This window comes from Podarcis vaucheri (genome assembly GCF_965113315.1).
Source record: "Podarcis vaucheri genome assembly, chromosome: 2".
NCBI lineage: Eukaryota > Metazoa > Chordata > Lepidosauria > Squamata > Lacertidae > Podarcis > Podarcis vaucheri.
This window is the reverse complement of record NC_138760.1, coordinates 36,646,784-36,674,653: the sequence shown is the minus strand read 5'-3', so window position 1 is coordinate 36,674,653 and position 27,870 is coordinate 36,646,784. Positions and strand designations below refer to the sequence as shown.

General features: G+C 45.3%; 2 protein-coding genes across 2 annotated transcripts in view; one reads left to right on the top strand and one right to left on the bottom strand.

Annotated features, from left to right (window-relative positions):
- Nucleotides 1-27,870, bottom strand: part of LOC309525695 (ankyrin repeat domain-containing protein 40-like) — an 82,159-nt gene that overhangs the window by 28,876 nt on the left and 25,413 nt on the right. The gene's annotated exons all lie outside the window — the stretch shown is intronic.
- WFIKKN2 (WAP, follistatin/kazal, immunoglobulin, kunitz and netrin domain containing 2) lies at nucleotides 1,414-11,778 on the top strand. The gene is made up of 3 exons (XM_082211079.1): nucleotides 1,414-2,050; nucleotides 5,112-5,374; nucleotides 9,764-11,778. Exons 2-3 carry the CDS (start codon nucleotides 5,171-5,173, stop codon nucleotides 11,282-11,284), a joined length of 1,725 nt encoding a protein of 574 aa, XP_082067205.1. The 5' UTR covers nucleotides 1,414-2,050; nucleotides 5,112-5,170; the 3' UTR covers nucleotides 11,285-11,778.

Below are 27,870 nucleotides of genomic sequence, written 5' to 3'. Positions count from 1 at the left end.
CCTTGGGGGTTTCTGCCACCTGAGGCGGCAGCTTCAGCCTGCCTTATGGCAGAGTGGCTCTGCACACAGCAATTTATTGTGGACCTGGTGCTGCTCCTGCATGCAAGTTTTGCAAAGCATCCACAAAATGCCCTCATCAAAATGCCACCACATATTTTCTCCCATTTAATCAGGTTTGCTATTTCTGTTGGTTACTTACCAGATTTTCCACAGAAATAGTGGATCTGGATTAAATGGGGAAAGTGATATAGAATAGCTTTTAACAAATAAACATGAGACGTGCTATTCCTTTTAGACTTCCTAGGAGTTTTCAACCAAGTCTCAAGTTTTCTTAGTGAGTCATAGAAAATGACTCAACAACCATGATTCATAACAGATCAACATTTGGTGAGTGATACAAGTGTCTGTCACAAACCTTTCCCCTCCCCCCCCCTTCCTAGTCAGTTTTAAACCATTGGAATTAAGTTGTAGCAGTTATAAATTTCTTTGAACGTACAGGAAACACATTCAAAGAACACGATCTATGTGCAAGTCTGCTCAGTGGTTTCACTGGTACAAATCTTTTAATATAATTATGCTATTTGAATCTTGAAGTGGGATCTTGCAAATCATTTTGCCCTGGTAACCATTAGGTCAATTTTATACCACTGCTCTCTGCCTACCTCTATGACATGTTTGCTTCTGTACACCACAGGCAAGGTGATTAAGACTGAAATGTACAACCTTCCAGTTGGGGGTACCACTTCATAGCCTTCAGAGATCCTCAACCCACTCAACAACACTCAACCTACAGAGGCCTCTGCCTATTTCTGTTTCAAAACTCAAAGATAAGGATTGTGCTATTATGAACTACCATGAATTGATATACTTACAAGTGCTGAGAGCATCCACAGAAAGACCAGGAAAAATGCCCTTCTTCTGGAGCACGGAATACTTAGGTATCAGAAACTGATGGCTGAATGTGGATCAAAAGTGACAGGAAGTCATCATCAAGGTGCCAGGCCAAGACATTTTGCTGCCTGAAGTGGTATGCCATATGGCACCCACATGCACACATGGTTGTTGTTTACTCGTTTAGTCGTGTCTGCCTCTTCATGACCCCATGGACCAGAGCACGCAAGGCACACATGGTAGGCACACATGGTAGGCACACAACATTTTTAAAATTATTGCCGCACCATTCAGACAGTTCCTGCTTTAATCTATTCCTCCTAGATGGTAGGGCCAGTTCTGGAAAGTTAGTCAAAATCTGTCAGCTTCTGTCTACTGTGATTTCCAGAAAAAGCTCATGGCCTGCAACCTACACAAAAATATGTTCAATGGAGTCCCACCAACAACCACCAATGGAAGGTTTTTTTAAAAAATGCCCTGCAGTGCTAACGGAAGGGAATCATACTGGGAATCATACTGGGCCTGAAGTCCTTATGTTGCAATGTAATGATCTTACCAGTTAATCTAATCCTGGATGCATTGGCTAATTTCTAAAGAGAGAGCAGCCAGGTTTCAAGTCTTTGACCCAGCAGTAGAAGGCAGGGAATCTAAAATATGTACCCAGCTATTCCAACTGATACACACAAGACAAGTTTGTGATGTTTCATTTGTCCATATCTTGCACATTTCATCCATTCTTCCTGATGCAAGAAGCGATACACAAAACCGGGTACTACTTGGTGCACAGATTATGCAACTGCACACTTACAGCATTGCGGTAAATTGCCATGATGAAGACCAACATCCCACATGTCTCTAAAATTTGATGTGTACACAACTGTGCAAATGAAACAAAAGTTTGGCTAGGAAAGTGTCAGCAAACTTCTATTTACTTCAAGCATTGTCTACACTTCCACCTATGTATTCAATAAACTTCTCGGTGGGCTTTTTTTTTTTTTTTTGCAATAATGTGCATTCAACGGAGGATTACAGGAAGATGCAGGAAAATGTATGCAACAGAGGAAGGGAGGTGTAATCATATGATGATACATGCAATAGAAGATCACAGATGCAGACAACAAAAGACAATTATGCTCTGGAGCCAAGTGAGGATTCCCAGGTAAGATCCTCCCTCTATTGTGTGGACAGGTAGTCCCTCCCCTACCTGGCCTGGCCTCCTTGGCAACGCTTCCCCCAGGCGGGATTGGACAACTGACTGAGGTAGGCGGAGACCTCCAGGTATCCCACCTGGGGGAAGGCAAAGCCAAGCCTGTGTTGATGGAGCCGCTCCAGATCCAGGGGCTGCGCACGTCCACGCAAAGGGCGCCCCCCGTTTTATGCGGGGAGCGGTCATTATGCTTTCAGCAGTATAAACCCAAACTGCACAAATTATAAAAGGGACATCCTTCAGCATTGAACAAATATTATACATATTATTTCAGAACTCTGTTTCCCTGAAAGCTGACCAAAGTCAAAGCATCTTCTAGAAGCACTGTAAGTCTTCCTGATCTGACCTGGATTTTGTGGCAAGGTCAGGCCACCAGTTAAGGGACGGGGATGAAAGATACATACAGATTGAGGAAGGAGGAGAAAGACAATAGCACTTCCCCTTGGAGTGCGCATACATGGTTAAATGTTGTTTTTCTGGCATTCCAGACATCTACTGATGCAAGTTGGCTCACATATATGCACCTTGAAAATGGCAGTGCCTGTTTTTCACCCACCCCTGCATACAGAGAAGCAGCTCACCCAAAGCGTAATGCCACGCTTCTAGACTAGGAAACAGGACATCTAGAACACACCATATTCCTTTTGAGTGTGCTGGAAAGGCACTACTAGCAATGCTGCCACCACCATTCCCACCATAGCTGAACCAGAGACAAATGCGTAATGAGAGTTCACTTCTGAGATTTATAAACAACACATTTTAGTTTGGCTGCACCTCCTGCAGCCTACATACCAACATGGTAGTGCACTACGAAGCTCTAAAATCTGAAAAACCATGTTGTCCAGAATTATGCAGAACAGTGGCACTAGTCTGTGATATGGGTGACATAGTGCAGCCGGCCATACATCGTCTCTACCACTGTGCACAAAAGCACAGTACGCTGTGGCATATAGGTAAATTCTCTCTTTGCAAATGTACCCTTATGAAACTGTGGTTTATCAGTTTTAGCCTTGTCTTTGGTCTAGGACAGGTTCAAGGACAAAGCAACAGCGCCTCCTGGATGTGCCCCAGGGAAGTAGAATCATATTAGGCAGTCCCTTGGTGTGGGGAATGCAACTCCTGCATCCTGAGACTAGAACCTAAATGCAGCAGAACCCATCCTCTTACTCTCCACCATCTTGCATCAGTTATGAGCTAAAGGCCTCAAAAACTCAAGTTCCCACTAGAAGAGCCTGACTCTGGAAGGTAATATCCTTAAATCCAAAATCAACAAGGACTGAAACATTCAGGGGAGATACGTTATATGTGTTCCACACCATGCCATCGTGACAAAACCCACACATGAGAAAGCCTCCGATTTCAGCAAGAGAGATGTGAAGAAGTAGCTCTTCTGTGCACCCATGGGCGTTGGTTTCCCAAACAACACAATACACAATTCATACAGCCTACCTCCAGGTTAAACAAGCATTTTGTTCAGAATATAGGGATCATTGGTTCTTGCAACCACCGATAAAAACTTTGCCACTGTTAATGTTCTAGCATTTGTCCGGTCTTCCAATAGGAACCTGATATAGTGAGCCTCTGATTTTCCCGGGAAAGGTACCAGCAAGGTTAGTATCAGTTCAGCCCTGGCTTGCTCATATTTTGCATATTTTGGGTTTCCCAAACAGGTGGGTGAGGGTAGGGGGGACGGCATACAGGACCAACTTTTCTTGAAATGGGGCTGGGGGAGGAGGCTTCAGAAACTGTGCATGGTGAGGCTCTGACAAGGGTCTGCTGCTCAATATCAAAAGTCCCACTGGGCATGAACAGGCCCTCTCTGCCTCACCTAAAGCAGCTTCTTGGATTCCATCCAGCACATGCTTTTCATAGCAGGCGCCGAGAGGGAACAAAAACCTCGGTGGTGGTGGTGGGGAGTCGCAGCCACCTTCCCTGCCCCAAACTCCTTTACTATCAGACTTCTCCAAGCGCTTGCTTGTGTCCTCTCTCGTTGGCCCCTGTGAATGAGATTACCCTTCTTCTTGGTGGGCAATACAAACCCTTCCTTATCAGGATCAGGGCGGAGGGAACTTAACTGTTGATTGTGTTTTTCCCCATGTCTCCCCCTCCTCTATGCAAAAAAAAAAAAAAATGCAGTACATTCCTTTATGCAGGTTTCCATAGAGTTAAACTGTTCCTATTTTTTTCCCCTTAAAGAGGTCAGCAAAAAGTCGTACAATAGGGGTCTCATGTTCGTGAACTGTGAAGGAATTTTTAAAAATTTCCCATGGTGGGGTTGGAGTGCAGCGGAAAAAAAGAAAGAAACTTGGGGGGAAAAGATAAATAAAGCAGACTAGGGACTTGGGGCGGGGGGTAATTTGTAAAGACGTATTGCCTTCCAGATCCGACGCTGAAACATGCTATTCCCTCCCTCCACATTTCTTTCTTCTTTTTAATCAGAAGTTATATTTAAGCTTTTAATTGCTTCAGCCTTATTAAGCTGCTCCTTTTAAACAAGCGGTTGCATGTATTTCCCTGGCATAGGGAAATCCCTCCGACTGTAGGTTCATATTATTTAGACAAGCACTCTTTCAGAAGTAAATGCCATTCTTAGCATAGGGAAGTACTTTAGGTCTAAAGGGGTTAAGAAGGCCTCCCTTCCATTCAGAAACATGCAGGGGTCCCACCGTGGCAGTTCCAGCCTTAAAAGTCTTTCCAGCTTTTTTTCCCCCCTTGTAACAAATCTGTACGACTGCCACCAGGACATAAGAAGCGTGTGCCTGTCACAGAAATAGAGTTTACTTTTTCCAACTTGTTGTACAGAGGCAGGGTATAAATACAGCGAACTCTGGCTTGGACTGAGAGCCTTTTGCTTAAAATAAGGGGTCTCCTTCCCAAGACTTTTAATCCAACACGGTCCAGAGCAGACTACGCCATCGAGCAAGTTGGAAAAGGAAGCCTGCAGGAACTTAAAGAAAGCAGGTGTAGTTGGGGTCCTTTGTTTTGTTTTTGCTTAATTTTTTTAAAAATCCAGGCACAGACATACCCAGATCCCAATCCAACTGTGGATATTTTATCTGGAGCTGTCCTGAAATGTCCTTTTTCACATTCTTCACTCGATGGATATGGATGCTGTCTGGAGAGAGCCTTATCCTATTGCTTCTGGAGGTTCCCCTCAAAGGCACTGCCTTGCCTCCAATACGGTACTCTCACGCTGGGATATGTCCAAATGATATGAATCCCAACCTCTGGGTTGACGCACAGAGCACCTGCAGGAGAGAATGCGACACTGACCTGGTAAGTGATGCACTTTTGTTTCTCCTCTTAAGTTTAAATTTAATTGCCTTCCTAAATATGATAGCGGCTGGGTGTGTTGATGCTTTGTTTACTGTAGCAGCGCACATTAATTGTCAACAGTCCTTTCAAAACCAAACCAAACCCTGGCCAGCAAGAGAGGGATGTGTAAGGAGTTGACGTCCTGTAAAAGGCATAGCCTCGCCTACTTGGTTGCTAGTTCAGAGATCTGATTATCTGTTGGGCTGACAGCTCTCTAATTCCAGGCCAATTCCCGTGAAAGCTGAAGATGGAAATCAGCCCCGTTCTGTGGCAAAGTTAATCGTGTGAAGACACATGCTGAGCAATGCACACGCACACACACCCGGCCCCGCAGCAGGGATCCGTTTTTGACAATCACAACAGTGTCAAAAGCCAATCTGTGCCAAGGCAGCACATACCACAGGGCTTGCTGCAGGACTTTTCTCTTTGGCTGCCGTTCACCGTGTGTCATTGTGTCTTGCCTTGACAGGTGCATTTCAAGAATACTACACACACACACACACACACACACACACACACACGGGACTCCATGGTAATGCATACAACAACCATACCAATCCCACCTATTTTTGAAGCCCACTTGCTTCTAAAGGCAGGACTTTAAATTGCCTCCGTAGGCACAGCATGGCCCTGACAGCACCTATTTTAAAGCCCAGCAGTGGCAGAAGAAATGACTCAGTAAAAATGACAGCTTGGGCAGGACCTCCTGCATAGCACTTCCAGATCCAAATGCAACTTGAGCTGGCAAGTAAGAAAAGGCTGCTCATCCAGCAGCCAGCGCTGCCAGCTCATTGTGGCATCCAGGCACCCGCCTGTGCTCTTTCTGCATCACGTACCTGCAGTGGCGTAGCGTGGGTTGTCAGCACCCGGGGCAAGGCAAGTAATTTGCACCCCCTTACCCGTGGATTTTAGAGCTGCGAGTGCGAGCGCACCCCCCCAGATGTTGCGCCCGGTGCATCTGCCCCCCCTGCACCCCCCACGCTACGCCACTGTGTACCTGCCTGGAATAATAGAGTGCACTTGCCATCAGAGTTTGTGGTCTCTGTCAAATAACGCTCTGAAAAGAATCCTTGCAGGATGCTGTGAAGTTTGTAGTGTACCAAGAGCAGCGAAAGCTTTCTCGGCACTCACATGCCAAAGAGGTATTGTTGCAGTGCAGTCACCTGTGTGACCTGCTAAAAGCAGCACTCCTGAATAAAGGATACATTTCAATTTGTGGATGGTCGCTTTTTGAAAGAGTGACTGAGCAACCTTTCCCCTCTTCCTTTTTGTTTTTGGTAAAGTAAAAACACGCTACAGCATGATGTGGCTCAGTTGGTTATAGCATGATGCTGATAACGCCAAGGTTGCAGGTTTGATCCTCGTATGCAACAGCTGCATATTCCTGCATTGCAGGGAGTTGGACCAGGTGACTCTATGACTCTACAGTGGTACCTCAGGTTACATACGCTTCAGGTTACAGACTCTGCTAACCCAGAAATAGTGCTTCAGGTTAAGAACTTTGCTTCAGGATGAGAACAGAAATCATGCTCCAGCGGCACAGCAGCAGCAGGAGGCCCCATTGGTTAAAGTGGTGCTTCAGGTTAAGAACAGTTTCAGGTTAAGTACGGATCTCCAGAACGAATTAAGTACTTAACCTGAGGTACCACTGTATATGCACCTTAGTTGCTTTTTTCCCCCCAAGGAGGAAAGTAACGTGGCAGTTCTCATACAACCTCTGTCAAACAGATACATTCACTCCAATGGCACTGATGCAAGAAGAAACACATTGCAGAAACTCCTAAATCATTTGAAAGTTTAACAGACCCCAAGTGTCACTGAATTTCCATGCTATTCATGTTTCCAGAATATCTGGTTACAAAGGACAGTTCTGGTGACAAGCAGTGTCTCCCATCCCAAATTCCAAGCGGAGAACCTGAGAGGAGAGATGACTGAAATGCTTTAGAACACACACACACAAATTCTGCTGGTTAAATTGTGCTGCTTATGAAATCAAGAGGTTGTGGTTGTGGTTATGATCAAAGTAGATTACCAGGCCAATTTCTTCATTGATTCTTAAGCGATTGCTTGCAATAGGAAGATTTTTAGGGTACAGATGAAGCAGCATGAGATTCAAGAGCTGTACCCAAGAATCACCTGAGAGACTGTGCTTGATGAGGGCCCTGTCATGCAATGCGCCTCTCAAAGCATGCAGTCAGCTAAATGTCTAACTAAGGCGTACCCCCCTTTCCATCAGCTACCCACAAGACACAAGGAAAACAATTGTCAATTATTCTCCCGCAGGCTTTGCAAAGTGTTTCAAAGAGTTTACTGGCCCCAAAGTAAACATTCAAAAACCTCTTCACTATAAATTTAAATGTGCCATCTGCAGACTTCCATATAGACCCTGTCCCTCAGCCCAATTCAAACACTGTCAATATATTACATGGTGCACATGCACAAGCCGCTTTTCATACTACCTGAAGTTCCAGTGGGATTTAGAGAGCTGGGGCATAAACCCAGCCCCCAAAACAATATGCAATTCCAGTTAAAAGAAAGAAACAGAAAGATTGAGATGGATGTTTGTGCTGCCATTGAATTCAATGGGATTCATTTGTGCCTTTCTTGTGCACAATGGGACAGTTTGCCTTGGGGTCCCTTCCAAATCCACAATACTATGAACATTCTAAGCACCAATATTCTGCATCCGTTGTAGTTCTTGAGCACTCTTCAAAGGCAGCCCACCTACAGATTCACAGAGCTGGAGATCCTGTGTCCAACTTAACGCTCAGTGCAGAAGTTACAATACAGGAAGCATCTAAAGCATCTCTGGCAGATAACCATGCAACCTCTTTTTCCTTTTCTTTTTAATGATAATAATAAACACTCCAGAGGCAGACTGTCCCATTGTCAAGAACAGGCTGAACTCTTATTGCCAAATTGGCTTTCCTATTGGCCAAAGCCAACTGGAGCATCCTTGTCTTGTCTCAGCTCTTTAGCTCACTTGCAGCTCATCACAATCCTATAAACAGATTGCAGATTTCCACTGCTTCCCTGGAATCAGATAGAAAGGAGAGAGAGGGTGCAGTGTCATCTGCATATTTAACTCCAAATCCCTGGATGATTCCAGCTGCCATACTAAACAGCATGGAGGCAACAAGGGGAAAGCTATGCCTTCCGGTAAGCCAGGGGTGTGGCTCTGCTTTTCACCACCCTTGAGTGTTTTCACCAGGCTAAAATGCATAATGCTTCTTGATACTAATGACATTTCCCAAAATATTAAATGCCCGGTGCTGAAGAGAGGGGATGGGCTGATAGTCATTTGCTCTGCAGCATATGGGGAGGTCTAAGTCATCCCTCTTTGCTGTGGTCTCAGTAAAATTCAACCCCCACCCCAAAATGGCAATTGACATTTGAGCAGGAACCTCCCAATTTACGGCTCTGAGGACAAACTCTCCACACTTAACACCCTATCAGATGAGCCTAAACCCAACAATATAACTGACTGATAATCTCAATCGGTTCCAGACCTTTCTATTCTCCAACAGGAGCCTTGGAGCTAGAACAATAAGAGGCCACTCACGGATGTTCATGAATGACAGGCCAGAAAGCTGTCATGACTCAGCCAGAGTGGAACATATGTGGTTGGCTTGCAGGAAATTCTGGAAACATCCCCTCAAGAAGCAAACCACTTTGTTCAAGTGGCTAAAGCAACCCTCGATCTAGATTACATCATGAAAAGAAGGTTTGAGGAATAACTAGGGCTTACAAGGCCATAGCTCTGTGTAGGTCCTGTAGGACAAAGAAGAATTTTTGTAAGATGCACTCAGGCCATGATCCTTTGCATGGGAGTAAATCCCTCTGCTCACAACAAGACTCAAAGTGAGACATGCAAAGGGTTGCGCCGGTGTGAAGAAGTGAGCAATGCCAAGATGGAAGTGGGAGTGCAAGAAGAGACCCCACAACAGAATCCCCACTCCAGATGGCCTAGTGAAAAATGATTCCTCAATCCCTGGTGACAGCTATAAGTAGTCCCAGAACATAATACAACCACTGGGATTTCCCAAGAGATTTTTTAAAAAAAACAGCACAAGCCTATCTATGTTTACTCTAAAGTAAGTTCTACTAGGAGGGTTAGAAACTTACTTTATAAATAGTTAAGAGTCTGGGGGCCCTGCTGGCTGTGGGCTGAGATTCTGGGGAACGTGGTATTTTGAAATATCAAAATATCCTTTCAAAATGCCTAATATTAGGTGTTCCTAATATTCTACAAATTTGACATCTCTCTTAAGAAGCAGTATAATCTACTTGGGGATTCCAATTAATTTACAAAGATTTTGTCACCATGGTCTTATTTTTTCTTTGTCTTAGGAATGCGAGACCTTTGAGAAGTGCTGCCCTAATGTCTGCGGAACAAGGAGCTGCGTTGCAGCTCGATACATGGATGTGAGAGGGAAGAAAGGACCTGTTGGGATGCCCAAAGAGGCAACGTGTGACCGTTTCATGTGCATTCAGCAAGGTTCAGAGTGCGACATCTGGGATGGGCAGCCTGTTTGCAAATGCAAAGACAGGTGTGAAAAAGAGCCGAGTTTTACTTGCGCATCTGATGGCCTCACCTATTACAACAAATGCTACATGGATGCAGAAGCATGTACCAAAAGCATTACACTCAACGTGGTGACTTGTCGCTACCACCTTACATGGCCAAACACCAGCCCTATCCCGCCGGAGACCACAGCTCGCCCCACTACTGCCTACTTAGAAACAACCATCACTGACATCCTTCCACCTGTACTAGTCAACAACCCAGCCCATCAGTCTGTCTACGTAGGTGAGACTGTTAGCTTTCTTTGCGATGTCACTGGACGACCCAAGCCAGAAATCACTTGGGAGAAGCAGACCGAGAGTAACGAGAAAATCATCATGAGGCCCAACCACGTCCGAGGGAACATCGTGGTCACAAACATTGCCCAGCTGGTCATCTACAACACCCAACTACAAGATGCAGGCATGTACACTTGCACTGCCAAAAACCTTGGCGGGATTCTCAAGGCAGATTTCCCACTGTCGGTCCTCAAAGGAGAAGCTACGTCAATGGAAGAAGCCCAGAACAAAACCCACTTTCCAACGGACGAGTGTCTGAAGCAGCCGGACAGTGAAGACTGCGGGGAGGAGCAAACCCGATGGTACTACGACGCCAAGAAAAACAACTGCTTCACTTTCATCTACGGAAACTGCAACAGCAACCTGAACCACTTTGAGACCTATGAAAACTGCATGCTGACTTGCATGAATGGGCCGATCAACATCTGCAACTTGCCAGCCCTCCAAGGCCTCTGCAAAGCCTACGAGCCCCGGTGGGCGTACAACAGCTTGACGAAACAATGCCAGTCTTTCATATACGGAGGCTGCGGAGGCAACGAGAATAACTTTGAGAGCAGAGAGGCCTGCGAAGAGATGTGCCCTTTCCCTAGGAACATGCACTGCAAAGCCTGCAAGGCTTGCAAACCCCGCCAAAAGCTGGTGACGAGCTTCTGCAAAAGCGATTTTGTTATTCTTGGCCGCGTCACCGAACTGACGGAGGACCAGGACTCGGGACATGCGCTGGTGACCGTGGAGGAGATTTTAAAGGACGAGAAAATGGGGCTGAAATTCTTGGGGAGGGAGCCTCTGGAAATCACCCTTTTAAACATGAACTGGAGCTGCCCGTGCCCCAACATAACTGCAGCGGGTGGTCAGCTCATCATCATGGGCGACGTCCACAACGGAATGGCTGTTTTGCAGCCAGACAGCTTTGTGGGGGCTTCCAGCATCCGGCGTGTTCGGAAGCTTCGTGAGGTCATCCACAAGAAAACCTGTGAGCTATTAAAAGAGTTCTCAGGACTGCACTAATACCCTGCTTGTATCTTGTCAGCTTTCCAGATTCCTGTATTATATAGTGCTAACAAAAAAGGTAGGCTAGCCTGGAAACTTTTTTTTTAAAGAAAATATCTCTGCTGATTGATGTTATGTATTACACAGAAGCTGTATATTAATTCATTAATCATGTGTAGTAATGAGGCAGTAGCCTTTTTTGGGGGGGGGGGAGGCAAGCACTTAAAATAGCAGCAAACCGCTATTAGCAGATTTGAAAACGTATCTGCCTGGAAACGACCCCAGCAATCGTCGCACAATACCAACGCAGCTTTAACCGCGAAAGACCAAATCTGTAGCATTCTGTTTGGTTCAGACCTAAATCAACCTAACAATCATTGTTCTTGTTTGGAGTACGGAGACCTGTGTGAAAACCAGCTGAAATGTATCACAAACATTTAAGTAGGCTGTAAGAGAGAGAAAGAAGTGTACATTATTGTCTATAGTTATGATAATTATACCAGTTAAACCAATCCATCGCAGAATGTGTTGCTATCTGAAATGCAAGCCAGAGGGAAAGAGCCGCAAATTTAATAGGAATTTCAGATTTCTGCAGATTGTGTCTGATCAAGCCAAACTCACACTGAAGTAATTTCAGTGCCTTCTGCCAGACAATGAGCACAAGGAGCCTAGGGGCAAAACCGAACACAGGACCTGACTCATTGCACCTTCCTACGCAAAAATTAAAAAATAAATAATGAATGCTCCACGTTTAACAGGGAAGGTCCTCTGATATAGGTGGGAGACACACACACACTGGCTGGGAGCCTCAATGGCACCCCTCTGGAGGCTTTGCAAGGCAAAAAAAACCCTGGCTAGCTCCCCTGTAGCTACGGCTCTGGCTAATGGTTTCTAGGGTATTTACCATGTTAACTGTCACATTAATTCACTTATCACAGTGCCACTGTGTGACGTCCATCAGACTGCAGAAAAACCAATTTTATTTCCAAAAGAATTATAGTGATGGAAAGGGGTCTTGTAGGCCACCAAGTCCTAACCCATACTTGCATGCATAGAATCCAAAGCTTTGGCATCCCTCAACAGATGGCTGCCCAAAGACCTCCAATGAGGGAGAATGCCCATCTCCAGTAATTGGTTCAATTGTCAAGCTACACTCGCTGCTGAAATGTTTCTCCTTACGTTCAGCCAAAAAATACTCTCTTGAACTGAAGCCCATTCTATCTAGTTCTGCCTTCTGGGGCAGCAAAGAACTAGTCTTTGCTCTCTTCTACGGGATAGACTTCCAGGTATTGAAGAGTGTTTTCATCCCCCATCAGTCCTAGCATACCTTTCCTCACAGGACATTTTCCATACTCTTCCTGACTTGTATTTGCTGCCCTCCTCTGACCATTCCAGTTTTTCTATATCCTTCTTAAATCATCATATACCAAACTGGCCACAGTACTTTAGACAAGATCTGAATAAACTCTTAGGTCTCCTGATGGCTTGGAAACCACGGCTTTATCGATGCAGCCTAAAGTTACATTAGTCTTTTTTGCAGCCGCACAATACTGCAGACTCATGTTCATCTCGTGATTAACAGCAATTCTGTGGTCTTGTTTTTACATGCACTACTCCCAGTACAGGTATTCTCTATTCTATACCTGTGCATTTGATTTGGAGTTGGGGATGTAAAACACAGCATGTGTATCTGCTGAATTTAATTGTGTTACTTTGACCCCCGTTTTCTGTTTTGTCAAGGTTGTTGTTGTTGTTGTTGTTGTTGTTGTTGTTGTTGTTGTTATTATTATTATTATTATTATTATTATTATTTTGAGGTATTAGCTACCTCTTCCAGATCTGCATGAGCTTCAAATTGGATAAGGAATCTTTCCAGTCTGGAGAGCTATACTGCAAGATTCAAAGTCTTATGAATTTCAAAGGATGGATATGTTTCTGTTCACAACTTGTTTTGGAAAGTGTAGATTATGTATAAAATATGAACTAAATCTAATTTCTCCCCCCCATCCCCTACAACTGAGCTATAGCAACTGGGAAGCCAATCAAGATTGGTAAACTCTCATCACTTAATGAGTGTTAATCAAGCTAAATGTCTAAATTTACTTTTAGCGTGGTTAGTTTGCATTGGGGTTAACTAGCTTTAACTGCCAAGGCTTCATCCACCAAGATAATCTTGGCGAATTGTAGTTCAGCGAGTTCCTGAGAATTTCGTTACAGATCCTTCTCTTACACCAGGGGTGAGGAACCTGGGGCCCTGCAGATGTTGCTGTGACCACTGATCATGTTGGCTGGGTCTGATGAGAGTTGGTGAGCCACAGTTTCCCCACCTCTGTCTTACACAGAACTACAATGCCCAGGATTCCTTGGGAAGAAGGAATGGCGGTTAAACAAGTTAAAGCCTGCAACCCTAAACAAGTTTAAGACAAAGTAAGTGCTCATTGGGAATTAATTCTATGGTAGTATAGGCCCACATAACTTTTATCAAGGAATAGGTATGTGCTAAGGGACGTGGGTGGCGCTGTGGGTTAAACCACAGAGCCTAGGACTTGCCAATCAGAAGGTTGGTGGTTCAAATCTCCACGACGGGGTCAGCTCCCGTTGTTCAGTCCCTGCTTCTGCCAACCTAGCCGTTCGAAAGCATGTCGAAGTGCAAGGAGATAAATAGGTACCGTTCCAGCGGGAAGGTAAACGGCATTTCCGTGCGCTGCTGTGGTTCGCCAGAAGCGGCTTAGTCATGCTGGCTGCATGACCCGGAAGCTGTACGCTGGCTCCCTCGGCCAATAAAGTGAGATGAGCGCAGCAACCCCAGAGTCGGCCATGACTGGACCTAATAGTCAGGGGTCCCTTTACCTTTAAGGGACGCTACCTGCCTAGTTGATATTGAGTGCATGTGATATTCATGCCATCTTCCTTCCCTGTTCAGCTTTCAAAGAAAGCCAGTCTAGAAGAACCCAAAAGGCTGCCTCTGCTATTGTACAAAAGGCTAATCAATCTGATCTGTATTGAGGCATTTTATAGTTAAAGAGGAAGATGGGGACTGTTTGGATAGAAGCATTTTTCTGCAACAGCCTCTGCTAGCTTATGGAGGATACAGCAGGAGGCCGCTGGCATTGTTTGCATTCCAGATGGGGAACAGAAAGTGTGTAGGAAGGTATATTGTGTTTTGTGCGTAAGGCTGATTCAGCTTATGCATGAACCACGGGAATGTCTGTGGAAAGTATAACTGACTAAATATGTAGTGGAAATGTTTTAACCCCCTCAGGTTATAAAAAAAAAAAAACTATTTGGCTAGCAGCAATGATCACAAAGACTGAGATTTAAGAGGCGAGTTGTTTTCGTAAAAGGTTACCGGTAATTTCATAACAAGGAAACATGTTTTCAGGTGTTTTTTTTTTTTTAATGGCAGTGTCCCATCAGGGTTAAGGCCTCAAGCTTGAAAAATGCGAAGTTGGGGTTCATGACTCAGCAGGCATGTCCTGTGATCCGCAATTATGCTACAGTGGTACCTCAGGTTACATATGCTTCAGGTTACATGCACTTCAGGTTACAGACTCTGCTAACCCAGAAATAGTACCTCGGGTTAAGAACTTTGCTTCAGGATGAGAACAGAAATTGTGCTCCGGCGGTGCGGTGGCAGCAGGAGGTCCCATTAGCTAAAGTGGTGCTTCAGGTTAAGAACGGACCTCCGGAACGAATTAAGTACTTAACCTGAGGTACCACTGTATACAGAATCACAGATTGTACAAACTCCTGGTGAGGAGGATGGAGAACATGGGACTAGCAAAGATGCCCCATATTGTTCTGTACTTGTATTGCAGTACCAACGCTGCTGGAAGAATCCTCCTCAGCCAATTCAGGCTTACATCACGGCTTGCAGGATGGGTCAAAAAGTGGGAGATGGGGGGGGGCTCCTCCAATCCAGTGCATTAGAGACAAAACTGGCACTGCTGTTAATGACCCGGCCTTGTACATGAGCATGATCCACCCTGCCCCCCCCCAGCCATCCCTCAAAGCCTGGCAATAGGCAGGCCAAGCCTCCTAGCTGAGATATTTCTAAATGCAACCCGTCTGCTATGGGCATTTTCCTCTAAAAAGATTCCCTCTGTTGCCGGAAGGAGGAAATAACATGGGAGCTGGAGAGAAAGGACTTCAGTTCTCTTCACAGCTCCATTCAGCTCTGGCACGCAGTGGCCGAGGACGGGCCATAATGGGCCACTTCAAACTGCAAAGGCCCAACACAGCTGTCTGACTTGCTTGGTTGTCAGCGCTGGCCGCGAATAAGGCCTCTTTGTTTTACCCTTCGGTGGCTAAGGAAGGCTTCAGAACAAACTTGCTAATTCAGAGGAAGGGGGCAGAGGGGGAGGGGGAGGATTTGGCAGGGGGAAGGGCCTAAGAAAAGAAGCAAGTCTTTCACATGGGCCCCCCCAAAGTCCAGCCCCCTGGCAGTTTGAAATCCTGATGAAGACGTGTTGCACCTGTTTTTGAAGGGGCACCTTTCCCACCCTCCTCCAAGGGCCCGAGGGTGCAGGTATGCAAGGAGCACTGGGTAGGCGTTCCCTTTCTCCTACATTCTTCCCACTGTCATTTGTAATTTGTCATGCCAACAAGCAATGCCGTTACATTTGGCTTGGGGGAAACATATTTGAGTTTAGGGTGCCTCCAGAATGAGTATTTTGCAGGAGGGATTCAAGTGCATTCCAAGGAAATTAGGTTCGGGCAACGAAAGTGGATGAAGGCACTCTGTTGCCCTGGCACTTGAAATCTACCTTTTAAAAAACCACAATAGCATAAGACTTTTTGCAGTTAGGAAAGTGATGGGGAAATGTATTGAAAAGTGTGAAATGAACGGACAATTGACAGGAAAACCTGTAAACACTATGTAACCAAATCAGGATGAATGCTCATTGTCTGATTACTTCCCTCTGAACAAATGCTCAGTAAAAACTAGATACAGTCGAAACTCTGCCTAAGTACAGTGCAGACAAATCAGGATGAATTCTCTTCTGGAGGAACCCTCAGAGAACTTGTCAGTTACTTGAGGGTCTACTACTAAGAAGCTGCTCTCTGGGCCCATCAATAGGAGGTTGACAGGTACTAGGGACAAGGTCTTTCCCACTCTAGTCCCCATGCCTGTGGCATTCACGTCCCAAGAAAATACAGGTGGCCCATCTCTATTTTTAAAAGTAACATTGACATTTCAATCTGCTTTTTAAAATTGATCAATTATTGCAATTAATAGCTGCAGCTCGGTTTGAAAGTGGCATAAAGTGGTTTAAATTTCATGGTTCTATATATTATTAGGGTTTTATAGAATTTTGTTACACCGCACTAGGAATGAATTGGGTCCTGGAATATGGTAGCTAAGTCACTTAACAGAATAAATAAATAAATAGCAGCTAATTAACAGCAAGAAAGTTAAACATGATGTTGAAGAGAAGGCAGGAATGCAAGAGCAGCTATTAATTTCCCTGCAAAGCTAGCAGTAGTTGGTTTTTGGGTTTTGTTTATTTTAATGAATAGAGGTTTTTAAGCATAAGACTGATGATCCTCTACGAAGGATGCTGTAGTAGTAAGATTCCTGCACTGGCAGAGAGCTGGATCCCTGAGGTCTGACTGTATGATTCTAAAGAAAGAGAAGATGAAAACCCTTTCACAGAGCTTGGCCTCTCTGATCAGCAAAGCACGAGGCTGCTAATTAATAATAATAATAATAATAATAATAATAGGCAAGAGGAAACTACCTGGCTGAGCATCCTGTTCCTCACAGTGGTGTTCCAGATTCTGCTGTGGGAACCCACAACTGGCGTACAGAGGAGGCATGCTGCCTTGGATCCTGGAGGAATAGAGTCATCACGATTGGCAGCCATCGAAAAAAACGGACGACAAAGCCACCTCTAAACTATGGGACATATTAATCATCACAGCACTCTAGATATCAAGCCGAGATGGTCCTAAGTAGGCTTAGAACTGCAGCCTTAAAAACTAAACGTGGATTTAGGTAAACAAAATATGGATTCACTCAGGGGATAAGAGGGCGTGTGGTGTGTTTTGGTGTGCGAAATCCCAAAGCGTAAGCTGAGAAATACTGCACACAGAGGTAAAGTCCATTGCAAAAAGGGAAGGGTTGTATACAAAGCCATATAGCCCAAGAAGAGCTTGTGGGACAGCGTGCAGGTATTGCTACCTGCGTACAGGTATTTAGAGACAAACAAACAGAAGCACTGTGGCTGAGAACGTGGCAGGTACCATGGATATAATTTTAAAGTCTGAACAAAAAGTCAAAAGGCCATGTAGCGGGGGGAAAGGCAGTACATGTGAGCAATGGTCTATGTAAGGTGTGGGGGTACTGGTGGCTCTCCAGACGTTGTAGGACTCCAACTCCCATCAGTCCCAGCCAGTGTGGTCCTTGGCAGGGATGATGGGAGCTGGAGTCCAGCAATACCGGGGGGGCCACAGATTCCTTATACCCCTGGTCTAGTTTGACCCTCAGACAGAGCAACTTGCTCCACGTATGCACCAGGCTTGGAAACTGAGTTACATGTTATAAAAGAGAAGCGGTCATTCTCCTAGCTGCTTCTTTTCTCATGCTGTTACTGTCCTGTCCTGTCCTGCCCCAGACACAGAAAACTACCAACTAACATACATGGAAGTGACCCAGACCAGCATGTCGGGGGGACCTACCTGCTTTTGTTTTCTCCTGAAACAGAGTTAAAAAGGGGTAAAGGGGACCCCTGACCATTAGGTCCAGTCGTGGCAGACTCTGGGGTTGCGGCGCTCATCTCACTTTATTGGCCAAGGGAGCCGGCATACAGCTTCCGGGTCATGTGGCCAGCATGACTAAGCCACTTCAGCAAACCAGAGCAGCGCACGGAAACGCCGTTTACCTTCCCGCTGGAGCGGTACCTATTTATCTACTTGTACTTTGACTTGCTTTCGAACTGCTAGGTTGGCAGGAGCAGGGACCGAGCAACAGGAGCTCACCCCGTTGTGGGGATTCGAACCACCGACCTTCTGATTGGCAAGTCCTAGGCTCTGTGGTTTAACCCACAGCGCCACCCACGTCCGAAACAGAGTTAAGGAGCTTCAAATTGCCAGCTTCAAATTCTGAGCAGGTTTTTTAAGACCTTTGTTGAAACAGGAGGGTGTTTCTAAGGTCACTGCAGTGCTGCGATGAGGAAAACCACACCTGGGACATTTCTCCTACATAGGTGCAGGATTGATTTCTTTGCAGGAAAAAATATATATGCAAGGTGCAAAGTGGCCTGTCAAGAGACTGGACTTTTATCCAGAGCCAGCTGCAGAAGGTAGCAAGGCCAGGCTTTGCTGGGCACTCTCAAGACTGGCAAAGGGGACACAAACCACAACCCCTACTCCAAATGGATCTGTCCATTTGGGTTACTCTCAGCTTCTCATTGCATTTGCTTGTTTCCAAGAAGACATCACACAAATTCAATGCACATTTCTCAAAATAAACACATGTTGGTATGCCTTATATTCATATATCTGAACGCAACTACCCCCATGTAATTTGCGTGTTGTGTGCAGCAGCCTGTGTTGAGAATTGCAGCCTTCATTTCCCAACTGGGAAGTAGTCACTGCCTGCTATTCACCTTATTTTAAGAGCCGGGGAGCTCCAGGGGCAGGAAATTGTTAACCCTGCAATGAAAGAGACAGCAATGCAGTCCCTCTGGGAGAAGCAGTTCCAGCTCCTGAACTTACTATTCATGCTCTTCTAAATGCCTATCTGTTTCCTGTCAGGCACTGTAAGGCCTGGAAACACACACACACACACACACAGAGAGAGAGAGAGAGAGAGAGAGAGAGAGCACCCAGGACATTTTCTAATTCTAGAACTGCCAGGATCATGAAATATTAAAAATATCCGCCCATGCAATGCACTGTAAGGCTGGTTTCCAAAGGGTGCCAGGGCCCAGGATGGTTTCCTCAATTGTTTAGTTGCGGGGAGGGGGGTGGTTATCCTCTGTCAGCTTGTTTACACCCCAACCACTGAGCAAATAAAATGCAGGGTGAGCCATCCTGCCCTCTCTGCTAGGTCACAGGTATTCATAAGGTTTCGACCTCTATTTCCCCACCCCTCCACTGCAAGAAAAGAGTTGTATGATAGGAAGACATTCAGCAGTTAAAGTCTCCACACACACACACACACACACACACACCCCTTACCACTGAATTTACAAGCTGGAGAAAGCATTGCCTTTTACCAGCTGAATCTTATGCATTTAAATTACTTATGAGCCATTAAACTCCGAGAGAGCAGTTTGCAAATAAAACCAACGGAGCAACATACAATTAAGAACAACTACAACAGAGCAGAATCAAAGGACAACACAAAACAACATTTAAGAGCAAGCTCTGCTTGTCATACAGCTGTTTAAGGCACTGAAGCTCTGACTACTGGAGTAGGCAGAGTTATTTCCAACCCTCCACACACACACACACACACACACACACACACACACACACACCCCAATACTCACAGTGGTTCACTGTGTCTCAGTTCAGGTCACTATGTAATTACTGTGGTGGTGTGTTGTGTAGGCACAAGTAAGGAAACAGCAGCTGGAACTAAGAAGGGTAGATGCAAAACAGGACAGGGCTCCTTGCACCTTCAGTTCTAGTCATGTAGCCAATAGAAGTTCAGCAAGTGTCATTTGCATGACAAAAAAGGGATCCTTTGGATGAAATTCCCTTTGGAGAGCCAGTGTGGTGTAGTGGTTAAGAACAGTAGACTTGTAATCTGGTGAACCGGGTTCGCTTCCCCGCTCCTCCACATGCAGCTGCTGGGTGACCTTGGGCCAGTCACACTTCTTTGAAGTCTCTCAGCCCCACTCACCTCACAGAGTGTTTGTTGTGGGGGAGGAAGGGAAAGGAGAATGTTAGCCGCTTTGAGACTCCTTCGGGTAGAGATAAAACGGGATATCAAATCCAAACTCCTCCTCCTCTTCTTTTCTCTGCAACTTGCCATGCAGCGTAAATTCCTTCTGCTACACACCTATCTATTATAGGTGGACTCCTGGGCTCATTTTCAGCTGCCCATCCTGCGCTGCATAAAAACAACAGAGCTAGGTTCAGGGCTAAGTCAAGTAAATGGGAATACTAGATTATGATCCATCAAAATGCCCTGCTCATTAGCTTCTCAGCTCTGTAGCTATTTACAGCTGGAGACAAAGCACTACACGCCAGCTCAGCAAAGCCGTTCTTAAAGATAAGCTAGCCTGTGTGCTTCTTAAGTAAATTGTGCTTCTCAACAGGAGATCCACTTCTGACAAGAGAATCATAACTGTCCATAGTGTGAATATAACATGGGTCAGGGGGAAATGTTCAGGGCTTATTCCCTTGCTACATTTGTGCTAGTAAAGAAAATCTCTGCTCTCCCCACTGTTCACTTATGACACTCCTTAACAGATTGGAGAACTGGGCCAAAACTAACAAAATGAATTTCAATAGGGACAAATGTACACTTAGGCAGGAAGAACCAGCTGCACAAATAAAAGGTGGGGGACATCTGGACTGCCAGTAGTACATGTGAAAAGGATCTATGAGTCTTTGCAGACCACAAGCTTAACATGAGTCAACAGTGTGATGCAGCAGCAAAAAAAGCTAATGCTGTACAGCTGTACAGTGGTACCTCGGGTTAAGAACTTAATTCGTTCTGGAGGTCCATTCTTAACCTGAAACTGTTCTTAACCTGAGGTACCATTTTAGCTAATGGTGCCTCCCACTGCCGCCGCAGCACGATTTCTCTTCTCATCCTGAAGCAAAGTTCTTAACCTGAGGTACTATTTCTGGGTTAGTGGAGTCTGTAACCTGAAGTGTCTGTAACCCAAGGTACCACTGTACTAAGCTGCATCAACAGAAGTCTAGTGTCCAGATCAAGGATAGTCATAGTCCTGCTCTGTTCTGCCTTGGTCAGACCACACCTGGAGTACCGTGTCCCGTTCTGGGCGCCACAATTTAAAAAGGATGTTGACAAGCTGGAATGTGTGCAGAGGAGGGCAAGCAAGATGATCAAGGGTCTGGAAACTAAGCCTTATGAGGAACAGGCTTATGTGTCACGACACACATTTGGAAAGCTTTGAGCTAAGAGAAGTGAGTATGTGACAAAAATGAGATGAGATATAAAAGCCATCTTCAAATATCTAAGCGGCTGCCACATGGAGGATGGAACAAGCTTGTTTTCTTCTGCTCCAGAGGCTAGGGCACAGACTAGTGGATTAAAGGAGATTCCAAGTAAATATAGGGAAGAATTTACTGACAGTAGAAGTCATTTGATGGTGGAACAGACCTTCCCAAGAGATGGTCTGTGGCAAAACCTACAAACCTTACATGCTGTTTGTTACACTCCAGAATTCATTCTGACACCCGATTATAATATAGCGATAACTTTCAGACTGAGTGCAGTGCTTAAATACCCTACATTTTTTTGGGGCTCACAGCTCTCCAAGGAATGAAAATCTGGGGCTGGAACCCACACGCGAATGAAACCACAATCCTCCCACAGACCTCAGATTCACTTTCTGGTCCACTAGAGATAAGCACTTTCCCTTCTGTTCTGCTAAACCACAAATGCTTGGCTGCCAAAGGGAAAAGGAGGAGCATCTTTACGAAATGCCGTGCCAAGTGCCCCGTTTGCTGCAAATGGTATGCGCTGGTGGTAGCTATCTGCAGAATGTTCAAGCGGAACCATTTTGCAGGAGAGAGAAGCGAACCGTCACACAACAGCCTCCCTTTATCCCACGGCTCATCACTTAAATAGCATTGGCTACGCTGAGCTAAGCTAAGCGTCTGTGTTGTTTTAACCAGCTGCTTCTTGATCTGATCTCAACCACCCACCTATGGAGAAGCAGCAAAATGGCTAGGGCTGAGTAAAAGGAGACGACTTCTGAGGCAAAAACACACTTGGAATATATAGGCTGCTTAAGGTGGATATGATCACACTTTTGTCACAGAACTCTGTGCAAGATCACCAGATCAAATTGCAAGGCTGGAAGGCTGCACAGACGCCATACATTGAAAGCACATGACTCCCACAAAAACTCATTGAAACCGTAGTTTGTTAAAAGTGTTGGGAATTGTAGCTCTGTGAGGAGTAAACTACATTCCCAGGATCCTTTGGGGAAATCATGTGCTTTCAAAGTAGGGGGTGCACGCAGCCAAAGCGTGTGAGTAAGGGGAGGGTATATTTGGGCCAATTCAGACCTCCATAGGATCCACACACTGAAGAATAGGTTTTCAGGTAACTAATGACTTGCATTGTAAAAGGAATCCAATCTACCCTCCCTCTTAAATATGGAGATGTCTGTCAGTTTCAGATTTAAGGGGATTATTAAAAAAAAAACAAAAAAAAACCCAACCTCTAAGGAACAGTAAAATGTATTTTTCCACTATTAACTTCCATGCATGTCAGGAAAAACTTAAATTTTAGTACATTAGGCTGTTATGAAAGGTATAGGAGCAGGGCCAGTAAAAAAACTTGTACATTCATTTTGCAAACTGAAAGCTCCCTGGAACATTAAGTTAAATTTATGGTTGCCAATTCAACCTTAAAAGGTGCTTTGCAATTAATAGTTCCCGTTCAAAAGAGCTGGATGGCACAGAATTATTCTGAGGGCTTATTTACACAAATGAAAACAATACTTTATCGCAGAGTCTGAAGAAGCACGAGGGGAGCAGTCACACATAGTGGTGGCCCGTAAGAATGATCCCTCAATGTGACCCACCGTGGTCAGGCCATGAGACCATTTGCGGTGGCCCAACTAATTCTCAAGGCAATTGTGTGCCTATCAGGGGTGCGGACCCTCAGGCCTGGGGCCCAAATGCAGCCCTACAGAGACCTCTCCAACAGACCCTCTCTACTCTTCCCAGGCCACAGCATTCATTGGACCTGCTCTGTGCCCTCCTTGAGTGCTTGTGTTTGGCTGAAACAAGTCTCTCTTTTTTTAATAGAAGAAGAGTTTGGATTTGATATCCCGCTTTATCACTCCCCTTCAGGAGTCTCAAAGCGGCTAACATTCTCCTTTCCCTTCCTCCCCCACAACAAACACTCTGTGAGGTGAGTGGGGCTGAGAGACTTCAGAGAAGTGTGACTAGCCCAAGGTCACACAGCAGCTGCATGTGGAGGAGCAGGGAAGCGAACCCTGTTCATCAGATTACGAGTCTATCGCTCTTAACCACTACACCACGCTGGCTCTCTGAAACATGTCTCTTGAATTGTGATAACACCTCTTGCTTGCAGGGATGAAGAGGGGGTGTGTGTAAACCTCTAACTTTGGTGTGGCTGGAATACAGTTTACTGTACAAATGAGTTTCATCCATTGTTCTGGCCATTTCTGTCTTTGGTCCTAGCTCCCACCGTTCATATATGGTCCATAGGAGGTTTCCCGGGAGGGAATGTGACCACAAGTTCTCCATCCCCTGGTGAATATGAACTCAATTATTTGCCCGTGCTGTGAAAGCAAATGGGGTTGAAGAAATGTGACTTGTCTCTTCTATTTTTTAAAGACAAGAGGCAGGGCATACTTAAAAAAACCCAAATAAATCAAAGACATCAGAAGTTATGCTTTGGATAGAGAGCATCAAAAAAGTTGCAGCATTCCGTTCCAACCATTTTTTAAAGTGCTGCAGTACAAAAGGGGGCATCTGCCAAGGAGCAAGCATTGCTGATGGCCAGCCCCCCACTACCCTCCAAACAGAAAAAAATGCTTGTACGGGGAATTTTTGTGCTTGTTATTCTGTGCAAGGTACACAAGATGGTGCTTGAGAAATACTGGCCCACATCCCATTGCTTTTCACTAAGTCAAACACCAGGTGGCACTTGACATCACGAGATAGAGATGCTTGTAACTGTTGGAGGAAATTTTAGAACTGCCTATTTTGCTCATTAGCTTCTTTAGCTGGCGTTTATGAAGCGAGGGGGAATTCCTCCCCCTGCCCCGTTATGACAAAATACGTGTAGGATGGTCAAGCGCAAAGGATGAGAGCATTTCTGTACCTTTTAACAGCTGCACGGAAGAGGGAAATCTCAACAGATGCTGCTGCCAAACTGCACCTGCCAAAATTCCCTGTTCTACCCAGCTACAAAAGAGCCCTGCCTCCATTTCGTATCTAATCACCAAGAACATAGAGTTTTGTAAGACACACTGACTTAATATTCCTTATACCCACCAGCGTTGGAGCAAGCAATCCTCTGATCTCTGATTCTTCTGATGCCTCAAAGCAGCTCGCACTACAACCTATTGTTGAAGACTATGAACCGTCTGTTTAGAATATAGTACAGCATCTATTACTTCTGCATGGGACTATTTGGATTTTGTGTAATGCAGCTACACTGATTTTTAAAATCATCCATTTGTGTTTCTTAAATGTTGGATCACACTTTTGTCCATTAAGAGTATTTGTTGGCTTGTACCATTTGTAAGAAAATAAATGGTGTTTTGTTTCTGTACCACCATATCATAAATATCGGGGTGTTGTAGAAATGGAAAACAAATAAACCAGATTCAAGTCATAAAGTGACTGGTTATTGTTTTCAGATCTACAGTATAGAAGAGGACACACATATTGGCATTTGCTGGAGGTGTGAGTGGCAAGTGCAACCAAAATAGCAATGAGGGATCTCTAAATTAATATTTGGCATTATTTATTCAATCTCTTTGCTCATGTTTCATGGTCCCAGGTTATATGGCACTGCAATGAAACTGATGAATGTGTCTGTTGGAATGGGCTTGAATTCAGCAAAGCTTATGGCATAATAAATGTGTGTTGTCTTTAAGGTGCCATGAAACTCAGGCCCAGGACATTCAATAGTTTGGGGGCAGAACACTTCCCTAACAGCCTGTTCGGTCCCTCCCTGGGATGTGAATCCCTATCTCCACACCTGCTGGGCTCCTTCCCCAAATTCTCCTGCTCATCAGATGTGTTCACACTACTAGGTTAAAATGTAGCTCCGTCATTTTTACTCAATTTCAACCAAAGCTGGTTTGGGGGGGTGAAATGCATCAAAACACAGTATTTCATCAGAAACAAAAAGGTAGATATAGGATAGATAGCATTAGCCATAATCCATATCTATCCTATATCTACCTTTTTGTTTCTGATGAAATACTGTGTTTTGATGCATTTGATGCACAGCACTGGCAGGAGCGCACTGAATGCAAAGTAATCAAGAATGTGTAAACCACTTCATGATGAGTTGTGCTCACGATGCTATCAGGGCGGTCGCCAGTGATCCCACCTTCAGTATGATTTGTGCCTGCAATTCTTTTCAGGCAGTTGTACTTGCTTCGTTTCCAAATAGTGCATACCCTGCAATTTCCTGCTGAGATCCAGTAACTTCTCATACCACAGATGTTCAGGGTGGGTTGTGCTTCTTTGTTGCATTACAGCCCCTCCAGACAGCAACAATGTGGTAGCGTTGGGGATGCATCCCAGAACAAACCAATAAAGCAGAACAAATCCATCACTAATGCCCTATTTTTGTGTCAAGGTTACGGAGCACGTTGCAAAGTACACCTGCAGTAGAAGCCAGTCTGGAGGAGCCCCAAAGAAGTTCTTAGAAAGTAGAACCCTTCTCTTTTTATTATTATTTCCCCATCTTCGCTATTTCTATTCCTCACTATTCTCATATATTATGTCACCAAAAACTACTCATTAAACATCTTGATGCCACTAACGTTCAGGTTTAAGGGGCAGGGAGAGGTCATCCTTTATTTTCCTGCAGCATTAAGACCGGAAGGGAATGCCCTTTTAAATAAATAAAACCTGCATCTTAAGCTCCTCAGCTTGCAATCCCTTCAACAGAGATTAAAAACCTCACAAAATGCAGTGACCCTCTGTTTTCTGTGCACAGCGGTTTGGACACTGAGCACTCCAGGGTTAATTGCCTTTTTTAAAGGTCCACCTGATAAGAACGTCCTACAGACCTGTTTAAAAACACAGGGGGGAAAGTCCACCTCTGCTGTCTTCTGGACCTTGATCTGGCAGCTTTTCTGGTTCTTCTGGTTCACTAGCAAACCTGAACCTGAGAAGCATGTGGGCCATTTGTGTTTGCTGCCACCAGCATTTTACTTCGCATCACAGCGACCTGAATTATCCATGCAAGCAAAGGGCTAATGGGTGCAGCAGTACTGACTAAAAGGGCTGGAGGACTGGATATGGGTGGTGCCGAGTTAAAGGATAGGATGGGGCTAGGACTAGCAGAGTTCCTGTGCCTTTAGCAACAGCACGGCAAGGGGAAATTCGAGAGCTGAAGCTTTCTTCATGGCAAGAATTCTGCATCCGCTGACGTTTGGCCTGGAAAAGGACTCATAGGAAGCTGACTTATACAGAGTCAGAATACTGGTCCATTCAGCGCAGTACTGTCCACACAGACTCTCTTAAGGGCTTTGTGTGTAGGAGGTTCTCTGATTACTACATGGAGATGCTGGTTATTGAACCAGGAATCTTCTACATACGAAGCAGATTCTCTACCACTGAGCTACAAGAGTCATTTTATTGCAGGGTGGGGAGATCATGGTTCCAAGCCAGCTATCCTATGTTAATTTAACACTTCTAATGGAAAAGCAACCCTCTGTTGTATGTTAAATTAGTACTGCAGTAAGAACACTAATTTGTACAGTGGTACCTCAGGTTACAAACACCTCGGGTTACAAACACTTCGGGTTACAGACTCCGCTAGCCCCGAAGTAGTATCTCAGATTAAAAACTTTACCTCAGGATGAGAACAGAAATTGCACGCCAGCAGCAGCAGGAGGCCCCATTGGCTAAAGTGGTACCTCAGGTTAAGAGCTGTTTCAGGTTAAGAACGGACCTCAGGAACTAATGAAGTTCGTAACCAGAGGTACCACTGTATACATTTTGGTGCTGTATAGCAATCTTAGAAGTCTTCTACTTCCTTGCATTTTGTGGCCTTTTCGCCCTCACCGCTTACAACATTTCCCCTCCGCACCCATGTGAGGGTGTTTGTGTAATCTGCCAAATTTGGGTAATGCTTCATTCATTGGACAAACTTAGCTATGGCCCAGGAAAGCTTCTGGGTTAATCACTCCACTGTTGTTATTGCTGCAATGGACTTAACACGGCTACACCTCTGAGTTTTGTGTCCATGGGAAGGTGAAAGGAAAAGAGACGCTTCTGGGCTGCTCTTCCTAATCCTAGCACTCCTCCTTGCAGTGACTCCATTGCTGAGGAACGGGAGAAGCTTGCCCGGCTTTTATTTCCTGTTTGACTGCCAATATAATGAGTTTAGTGACACACAAGGGCAGGGACGCGGACTTATAAAAAATATTGGGGGGGCCCGGGAAAGCTCGTGAAATGTAAATAAGCTCATGAATATGCAAATAAGCTCATGAATATGCAAATAAAGTGGGCCGCCCCCTCGTGAGCGAATAGGGGAGAGCGTGCTGCTGCCTATTTATCAGCTCCGGAACAGCTGATATGCGGGAAACCTGGGGCTAGAGGCAGGAGCCCCCGCCCCCGGGGATTCCCCTGTTCTCCCGGGGGACGGCCGGGGCTCTCCGGCTAGGGCGCGCGGCTGGCTGGCTGGTGAGGGAGCAGGTGGGGAGGAGGCGGGGGACGGCGGCGGC